The sequence below is a fragment of the Lepisosteus platostomus genome, chromosome 18, assembly GCF_059453375.1.
Source record: "Lepisosteus platostomus isolate fLepPlt1 chromosome 18, fLepPlt1.hap1, whole genome shotgun sequence".
Classification (NCBI taxonomy): domain Eukaryota; kingdom Metazoa; phylum Chordata; class Actinopteri; order Semionotiformes; family Lepisosteidae; genus Lepisosteus; species Lepisosteus platostomus.
In genome coordinates, this window is record NC_142628.1 from 10,017,468 (window position 1) to 10,027,500 (window position 10,033).

The 10,033-nt window shown below is 36.7% G+C and overlaps 1 protein-coding gene across 4 annotated transcripts in view; it reads right to left on the reverse strand.

Moving 5' to 3' along the window:
* The window catches only part of elp4 (elongator acetyltransferase complex subunit 4), a 135,704-nt gene that overhangs the window by 65,523 nt on the left and 60,148 nt on the right, over positions 1 to 10,033 (reverse strand). The window contains exon 10 of one of the 4 annotated variants that reach the window (XM_088611432.1): positions 1,932 to 4,834. The exons of the other annotated variants lie outside the window; for them this stretch is intronic. Coding sequence (XP_088467558.1) covers positions 4,634 to 4,834 — 201 coding nt within the window. The 3' untranslated portion in view covers positions 1,932 to 4,633. Of the gene's footprint in view, positions 1 to 1,931; positions 4,835 to 10,033 lie in introns of those variants that run through there. 4 annotated transcript variants of the gene reach the window in all.

Consider the following 10,033-nt stretch of genomic DNA (forward strand, 5'->3'; position numbering starts at 1 on the left):
GAAGAAACTTTACTGTATTTACATAGCACTTTTCAGGTATTTACTTAAATATTGTCTTGTGTAACTATCATACCTTCTTTAAATTTTCCTTTCAGCTGTATCTAGAAGTTTTTTTAAATAAATTCAGTAGCAGCACCATCTATATTTAAGCACCTCAGCCTCACAACAGGAATCATTATGTACACATGGTTAGCAGGCTGATTCTGCTGTAAAGAAAGCTACTATAAGGTTGTTTCCTTGTTAATGCTCCTCAGAAACATTTGATGTTTTAAAATCACTGAAGTGTAATTAAAAAAAACAATGCATTGATCAAGCCTCAGCTTGGCTCTGAAAGCGTACTGGAGCGTGAATTTTGTTTAAAAAATCAATATCATATAAGTAATCCTCAGTGAAAATCACACTGGTATCTAGAAGTCACACACCCTCAGTTTGGCAGGAGGCTAAGTCAATGAACTGAGCATGTGCAACACTGAGGGAAAAGGTCACCAAGATTTAAAGATGCAGTACTACCATTCCACCTGAGCTTTTCTCTTAAGAACAGGGTAATAAAATGTGCGATCAAAAACACACTGTGGGTACAGGAGATTAAACAGCTCCCTACAGAAGGCCGGTTTATTCACATAATAGAACAGAACAATTTGTTGTCAGTATATTCATCTCTTCTGAGCCATCTCAGGTTCAGACTTTTTTTATTTAGTGCTGCTCTAACAGACATTTCAACAATTTTAAAACAATTAGATAATATCACATGCCAGAAAAATATATATTTTCGGTTGGAATGGGAAAAACATCACTGGGGTTCAATACATATTGGCTTTGACTGCTGAATCTTGAATATACAGTATAGACTAGCTGTTTGATTATAACGGTTTTGTATAGGTAAAACAAGGTCATCTGCTAACCTCAAGAAGATTTGCTGTATTATTCTCAAATTCAAATGTCTCAACATTACTGGGACACTGCAAAGGATAAAGCAGTTGGATACAAAACAGAATGAGGACATGAATATGGCAACCATGCAAGAGGAAGTATTGTCTGTCTGTCAATAGAAGTTCAATAATTATATTTCAAATAGCACAATTTCCACTGGAGTGTGCGAGAACATTAAAATACAACAAAAATACATTTTGCAAAGAGCAAACATTACGTAAGTTTCAGAGGCAGATCTGGTAAGATTTTGACATTTGTTAAGCTGGGATGAAAAATATATATGTGCCTTGACTGCAGCAAAACAGAAAAAGTCCATCTCAAGAAAGGTTTCTCTGCAGCAGTTATCTCAGTGTCAAAAGGGGACAAATCCACACAGGCAATGATCTAAGCTTTAAAGAAGTCTCTGGTTTTATGCCCAAATTCTGAATGGGAATGGAGAGAAGAACCAGTCAATGCACTTCCAGAAGATGGGAGCCGATGAGTCCGGCAGCACCCCAATCACCTCTACCATAATGGTGCCCAGTCGGACAGAGGGCCTCATTCAGGGTGTTGAAGCTGAAGCAGCTCACCTGAGCATGGAGACCAGGGAGCTGGGGAACACCATGAGCTCAGAACAGAGTCACTGATCGGAGTTTTACACCGAAACTAAGAGAAAGGACGTCCACAAAAGTAGAGGGAACATTCAGGGAAAAAAAATAACATTCAAGGATCTGGAGCAGCAAGTAGAAAATCCTAGGAACTTCAATTCCTGGATTATTTAAAACATTATTATATAGACAGGGTTCCTTCAAAACTGGACGGGATCATTACATGAGGTAACTACGACTTGCCTGCTTGGCTGCTCTTGGGTTCCACATGCACGTTTGCTGCTTTGGTGACTTCTTTCACAAGTCTAGGCCAGCAGACCTATCATGTGATTTGAAAATCCCATGCAGATACGTGTACAGTATGTACAAGTGATACAAACAGAAATTCGATTTTCACAAAAAGAAAGAGAGACCTTTATAAAACGACTTCTAAAAGACTTTATTCAGTTAAGTTGTGCACGTATCACTTATTTTAGACCTAAATACCACAATTTCACACAACAGAGATTAAGGAAATAACCTCACTTTAAGTACAGCATCAAAGGAATTCCACAGCCCACAACATGTTCCCTTATAACTTTAGCACTGGGTATTAATTTATTAAGAGACCTTTTTCCAGTTTGCAGATGTAGAGTAAGGTATGGCTGTAACATTTTCAATACATGCACTTCTAAACTATTAAGAATATTAAATAAAATATTTAAACTGGGTAACAATTATTAAAACATTAGATCCAATAAAAAATTACATTTCTTTTTTTATAATTGCAATCATGTTTGATTTACTGATGCAGTCACAGCTGTCCTAGCAAAGCTTTTCGTTACAAAAGGAAAGTAAAAAATGTGGATCTAGGAGGAACCAACATAGAGACAATTACTGCAAAACTGTTTAGCTGTCAGACACTCTTGCATGTCTTGACCTCGTTTCTGGTCAATATAGGATGCGGTTCTTGTTGGGAGACAAAAGTGGTTATTGATTAGAAAAGAGGGATAAATTTAAGCCAGCTCACCTAGTCCCTTTCTGCTTTAAGGAAAATGAAGAAGAAAATCTTACAGAATATTAAATATTATAAATATTACAGAATCGTTTCAACGGTTTAACACTTCTCTTCTCTTCACTCTCACCCCTTCTATTTGATTGCCTTTTAAGGTGTTTACTGTGTAAACACAATGCCTGTTCGCTTTAGACTTCGAGCCACTGTCAGTTTGCAGTACTGTATCTTTGTTGCACCATTAATCCTAAGTGCTCTTGGCTCCTGCAGTAATAGTAGCGAGGGCATGCACCTTTCCTTTTCCCTCTTACTTATCTTGTCTTCTACCTCCTGTAAAAGCTCTTGATACCCGGAAGGCACACACACACACTGTGCCCCGCAAAGCTTGAAATGCCCCCTGCTGGGCGGGTCTGGGACAGCGATGGCTTGCAGCTTCCTGGCAGTCAGGAGCTGTCACCGAGTGCGCCCAGGGCTGGGTCAGCAGCCAGGGTCGACGAGGCCTGCTTTCTCTCCTCATCATCACAAAGGAACGAGTGATTCCTGCTGTGCGCAAAGCCCAGCCACCCTCACCTTCACTGAGCTCTGCACACTCGTGCAGGACATTTCCGCTCATGAACGTGCCTGTGTTTGTGTTTTTCAAATAAGCTCCTTGGAAATCAGCCGCTATCACCTCATGTTCCCATACAGATCCTTTTGTTTTTGGTTTTTTATGGGGGGGGGGGACAGGTTTTTGTTACCAATATACAATAACACAAAAGCATAAAAAAGAAACAGAAGAGCAATTAGAAAAAAGTAAAAATGAAACAGACACAACAAGCCATAGATACATAAAAAAGGTGAAATGCAAAGAATACAAATGCAAAGAAACATTGTACAACAATTCCTGAAACATTATTCTGCATGATGCTTTGAAAAAAGTAGATCCCGTCAAAATTATGTTTTGTTAATGGTTATGTACCTAATGTCTAACAAGGAATATACCCTAGCTAAGACATCTCAAAATTTGTGAATGGTATTGAACAATATGAAGTTTAACTTTTTAGGAACTTAAACCAATTTAATTTGAATGCACAGTGGATGCACTAATTCTATTAAACGGCTTCAGGAAGTCCTTACTGAATAAGCCAGCCAGGATTTAACAACCTCTTCCATAAATACAAAATGTACTTTTTCACCTCTCTTACACTTGTTGTGTAAAATCACAGATTTGTTTATGAATGGTAATATGAGCACAGTATGTCTAGAAGATATGGTGAATAAAAGAATATCAGATGTAATCTAGTCGAATATAATAATTTTACTGTGCAATGTCAAGCCAATAGCAAAGATTTTCGCTCCATACAGCATATTTAACTCAGCATATTAAGCAAGTATTTACATAAGTTATCATTTTGTTACAGTGACTACCAACCAGGAAAAATAAAGAAAATTTGTATCTGAACTTGTATATAATCAGAGATTATATTCAACTGATCTTAAACTTCACTCAAACATTTCAGAAAACGAAAAGATAAACTTTAGGTCTAATTTCAGGTTGTCTCAGTAACAAGGAATTTCATCCTATTGCCTTTTTATTCGAAAAGGTCACTTGCAATCTATGTCACCTGCTCGCCTGCACTGAACTAAAATAACCTTTGAAATATGCAAAAGGCAGAGATTCTATCTGTTATGCACTGTGGGTAATGTAACTGACAGACTGCGCAGAAAAAAGGCGATAAAGGATTCGCTAAATATTTATTTTGCTTGACTTGTAACTATATACTTTTAAAATATGTCAATTTTCTGGCACACAATACCAGTTCATACAAGATACAAAATGTAATTTAAAATGTTGCTTTGCATCAAATATCTAATAAATATCTATTACAAATAATGAAGCTTTGTGTAATGAGGTATATTTTTCTCCTTCAGCCTATCAGAGAATGCACAGGTCAAGGATTTTAGGTAAAAGGTCATTACTAAGTGTCACCTTTTGTTTTTTTCTTTTTGAAAACTGGAAAATAAGATACTCCAGGAAAATCATTGTTTAATACACAACTTAATATTTAATGTTGTAAGATTTGGGATATTGTTCTACTTATCACTACCATGTAAGCATGACTTTACAAATATAAAAAAACATATCTCACAATCCTCGAGTTCTTTTCTTCAGTGTGAAGAGGTTGAACTGTGAAAAGGTTAACTCCCCATGATGTTTTAAAGATAGGATTGTCGCATATTTGAGACTCTGTATGCAGGGAGTTAATGCAGCACTGGTGGTGTTCAGAAGACAGCTCGCTTTAAATATTTGAACACAGCGAGCTTTCGCCCAAGGCTTAAGGGAGGCCTGTAGACAGCATGAGGGGAGAAGAAAAATACGTGTAAGTGGTTCTTTCAGTTTGAATATGCTGGACTGGAAAGCTACAGCCCATATTTTTTGACAACATATTTGGAGTTTTACTTAATACACTCTCATATCTTTTAATCTTATTTTCTTCACTGATAGCCAAAATTACAAACACAGATTCTTCAACATGCATGTTTGCGATTTCGAAAGCATGTTTTAGACCAGACTGGCATTTAACTCGCCTGCTCTGTTAAAGGGAAAAAGAGGAAAGCAAGGATCCTGAGAAACAACTCTAAGCAAATCTCATCTCTTACCGCCTTTAACTTTACACCATTCTAAAAAGACCAGAATCATTTCTATTTAGAGAATTTTTTAGGAATTCTTTAAGAATTCTCAGCATTTCCTCCTAGAAATATTGCTCATAACAACTGTAAAATAACACCACTTAAAACATGACAGTTTTAAAGTAATTAAGGAATGGCCTGATATGTTCAGATGTACTCCATTTTCCTATTACAGTTTATTCATCTGAATTAGAGAAGTGCTTTCCTGACAGAGAGAAGTGTAAATTAACATGGATATTTTAAAAACTTTTTTGAAAAATCCAGCTTTCTAATTGTGGGAGCTGCTGCATGTACCTCAGAGAAACTAGGGAGCTGAAAACATGATGTGTCCTAAGATTGACTGCAGTGTATGTAGCCTGGAGAAACTGGCTGAAACTTAATTAGGCGTAAAATGAGCAGAAGCAAAGATTTACCAGACTTTGGATAAGGGTGTGAAGCTACCAAAGACAATGGTGATCGGGGCTTACAGGAGGTCACAAAGAACTCATGACTAGTAAAAGATGAGAACAGATTTGCGCTGTCACAAAGGTGCAAGAGAATGACAGTCTTAGAAATGTGTTTGTCCATTGAAACACCTATGTCCAAATGGTCTGTACCTTCCATTTCATACTGTGTGCTAGGATCAGCTTATTTCTTTAATACTAGGACTAGCATACCTGTTGAATATGTCCCTGGTTCACTGTAAATGACAGTTTCTGCTGGTTCATGGATAATTAGTATGCTTCATTTGCCTCAATTTCCACCCAAGCTGTGGGGCAGAGTGCAAACTACCAGCCCCAGCAACAGAAAACACTTTGTAATTTAGGTAAAAGAACCAGGTGGGGGCAATTTGCCCTTTATTTTCCAGGTTTCAGAAAAAAGGAGTAACAAATGCTGAGGTAGTGTGATGTACTGCTCATTTCACAGTCATCAAATCATCAGGTTACATCACCACCACATTCCATTTAATAGCGTTGTCTACAGTGCACAGGATGTGCATCTGTAGTTCTGCAGCCTTGTCATTTAAGTAAACATAATGCAAATAAATTAAACTATTTTGAAACTGTTTTTTTTATTTTCATCTTTTCACATTCCATTCTCACTATTAATCTACACTAAAGTATAACAGCCAATTTCAAACTATGTTAACTGTGGATCACTTCATTGCAGTATTGATGGTGTGTTCAGATGGCAGAACATCATGCCAAGGGGAGAAAGGGACATTTGAGGTGACCGGCACTTATGTCTATGAACAGACATCCTCAGATATATACAAGAGACTGCGTTTTACCACAAAGTTTTGCAACTTAAAGGTCAACTGTGGGTTACCATGTCAGCTCTTGTAACAGTCTTACTCATCAAGGTGTTTTTTTTTCTCTCAAGTTAAATGCAGATGACTTAAGGCTTAGAACAATGGCCTCAGTTTAATGAATGGTAATGTTACATTAAAATTCCACAAATCCTTGTGCTTGTTTTGTGTATATGAACAGCTTGGACTTTTACTATCAGTATACTTGGCCTTTAACTTAGTGCAATGCTGTAAGCAACAGACTAATGAAGCAGCAGGTATTTCTAGCTGTCTAGACAAATGGGAATGAAAAAAACAGCTCTGTCCCTTTTCTGATATTCAAGAAAAACAGGGTGGCTATAAAGCCAACATGCCATTTTGTGTTACTGATGTGGAAAAGCCATGCATCAGCCCAGCTGAAGGAAGCAATCCATCACAAGATAACTTACTTCTCCAAAGAAATCCGGCATTCAAAATGTTTTGCCAAGAAGACAGCACTCCCGAAGACAATGACAACCATACTGAGAAGTTAATGCAATTCCACTGAAAGGTGTTGCCTATAGTAACCCTATCACCCATAGGGCTATTCATAGAACCTTGATATCTGTTGTCCAGAACTTTAACCAACAAGGCCTAGCAATAGTGTTGGGAGCTCTGAACTCATGTATTCTGCTGTTCTTTAAAAAAAAGCAGCTAACCAGAGTTCTTCATATTTTCTCCTTGAAAGAGCACTGCAACCACCAGTTTACACTTATCTCCTCTTACCTAGGAGGCCTAGCATCATGGTTTTCAATACAAAGTGAACACACTTCTGTTGGATGCCTTCATAAGCACTGGAAAAAGAATTAGTCTTAGTGAATTGTACAATGGACTGAAATCATGTAGTACACCAAATTCCTTCCAAAAAAAGTTTGCTGGACTGCAAAGAAAACAACATATGATAAAGGAATTGGGATTGATTAAATATCAATAAAGTAGGACACAAATCTCTTTCCAAGATTTAACACAACAGATTTATTTGAAGGCATACAGCAGCACTCTCATATTTACCTTGTACACAATGCCGAGTCTTTAATCAATTCCAACATGGAAAAAGAATTGTCAAAACAGGCAAATTAATTAACACTCTGAATATGCACTCGGAACTCATTCTTTAAATCTTATTTTCTTAATTTTTGCCTGTATAAACAAGGCGATTTTGATTTTGAAATATGTTTAAACACGCTTCGTTGGATAATCCTAGTCCACAATGATATAGCTATGCTTCTGACTTCGAGAACTTGTGAAAGAGAAGTACATTACAGTGCTCAGATAATTATTACATTTTACATTAGACACAGTGGTTTACAGAGACTGGGTAAAGCACCATGAAGAGGTAAAGCTCTTCACAGAAGCATTCAAACATAATAACGAGATATTTTGGCAGATATTATCTGCACCTTCATATATTAATGGCTCCAAATATCCTAATGCTGTCTTTCAATGGCATATCTTGATTTCCACATGCCTTTTTGTTAATTTACATGTCACAATAATTTCATGCTGTTGATAACATTAAGTATATAGATAAGAAAATCACTGAACAGCAAAGAGATCTTCAACAATCCTGCACTGTTGTTCAACCTCACTGAGTGACTAACAATCACCTTCAGCAAATCTCTGCAATTCTGTGGCCCATTAAAAATTCACACACATCTTTGTGTTTACTAACAACAAGAACAAGTATGCAAATTAAACAGTGCACAAATGTTTTGACCACATAAAAATGCTACAGTGATGCTGCTAAATCAAATTCGGTACACAGACTTTCCCACTGGCAGCTGACTTGGAAAGCCGGAAAAATAAAGCCACATTTTTCGCTGGAACAGGCTACCGACAACATTGATGTGAAAGATGATTCTTTTATAAAGATACTGTACTGATACTGTAAGGAGCCCACCTAAAAATAATTTCTGAATCATAAAAATTACAAGATACTGCTACTATAACCACTTCAAGATGATAACATTACAAGAATCCAATTATCACTTCTGTATCACATATTGTTAATGTGTTGTTTTCTTTAACTCCGGCTGACTGTTGATCAGATTATTGAAAACTCTGTTGCAGCTCTTAAAATCCCCTTAAAACCTGACAGTTGCAAGTGAGTGCTAGTTATCCAAAGCATGTCTTAATTGGCTTTGTTTTTCTCTGTGAGGGTTATCAAATTGAAGTGTACATGAATACCACTTGATTTAATAAAGTTTATTAGATGAATGTGCTTACATCACATGCATCATAAATTAAATTAAATGTGACCTGGATTACTAATGTTCTTTTGAGAATTTTGCGGACATGATAGAGGTAAAAACACCAGGTATATCTAGTGTGGTGGAGTACAATCGGGATTTCTAAGATTAAATATTCCAACTTTACACCTGGAATTGTTAATGACATACTCTTTTGGCATTGACTTGAAAGATGGGTAAGAAGGACAAAAGGTCTTTGCCTTGGTAGAGTGTCTTCTCCATACTGCAACTCATGACTTTAGATTTTGGACAGAATATAGTTGCAATTAGACACTGAAAAAGACATTGCAACCTTGTTTTAGTGTGTGGTATTATTAAGATTACATCAGAGGGTCTTTAAAAGCTATATCGTATATTTCAAAGAACAGACCAAGAGAAATATTTCAGCTTAAAAAAACATTCAGGTAGAGTTCTGTGTTTTACATTTTTCTAAAGGCAATAGCATGCAATTTTAGGACTTACCATAGAATCAAACTGTGCAGGTGTACATCTTCAAAATACTCCTCATGGGGGAAAATAATGTAGAACCTCAGAAAGTCTAATTAATTGTCTGGTTTGAGGACTAGGGCATTCCTTTTAGTCTTACACTTAGGGAACCTTACACTTCTACATTGTTTTTCAGATGACTCATCACTCAGGACACAAACATTTTTTTTCATGAGCTTCCAGTTGTGTTTTGCCTCTGCACTGCTGTCCCTATAGGCAATGCCATATATTTAGTCACTGCTAGGTAAGTCCTGGGTGTATAAAGCCACCTTTAGGGTTTTTCTGGGTGTCAAAGTAAATGAACAATCACCTTGGCCACCTTGTCAAAACTTCACGGTCTTTGTTTGCAAATCCCCAAGGTCCTATGAAAGTCTCATATGAGTTTGGCATTGTTTCTGTCAGGAGACTTCTCTCTTAAAACACTCCAAAGGTTGTTACTTGCCAAAAGACCCTTGACTAATGATTCTACCTGTAAATGCTAACACACGTGGTGATCTGTGTCTTTTCGGAAACAAAGGAAGGTCTGTGAAACAACTATTTTTAAATGAATCAAACTATCAGATTCAACAGATATATTTATCAGCCTCTTTATGTTTAAGATTTTGTATTCAATTTAAAATGGTGCAGAATCAGTACAACAACCTTGGATCAAAGTAAGCATACAAAAATAATTAGGAAGAATCTGACTTGTCACAATCAAAGACATATTTGCACTTAAATTGAACTGTTTTGCTTTTAATGTCAAGCAGGAGTATTTTTGTTTAATACATTTTGAGTCATGTGTCCTTAAAACTGGTATTCTTAAGTGTAGACT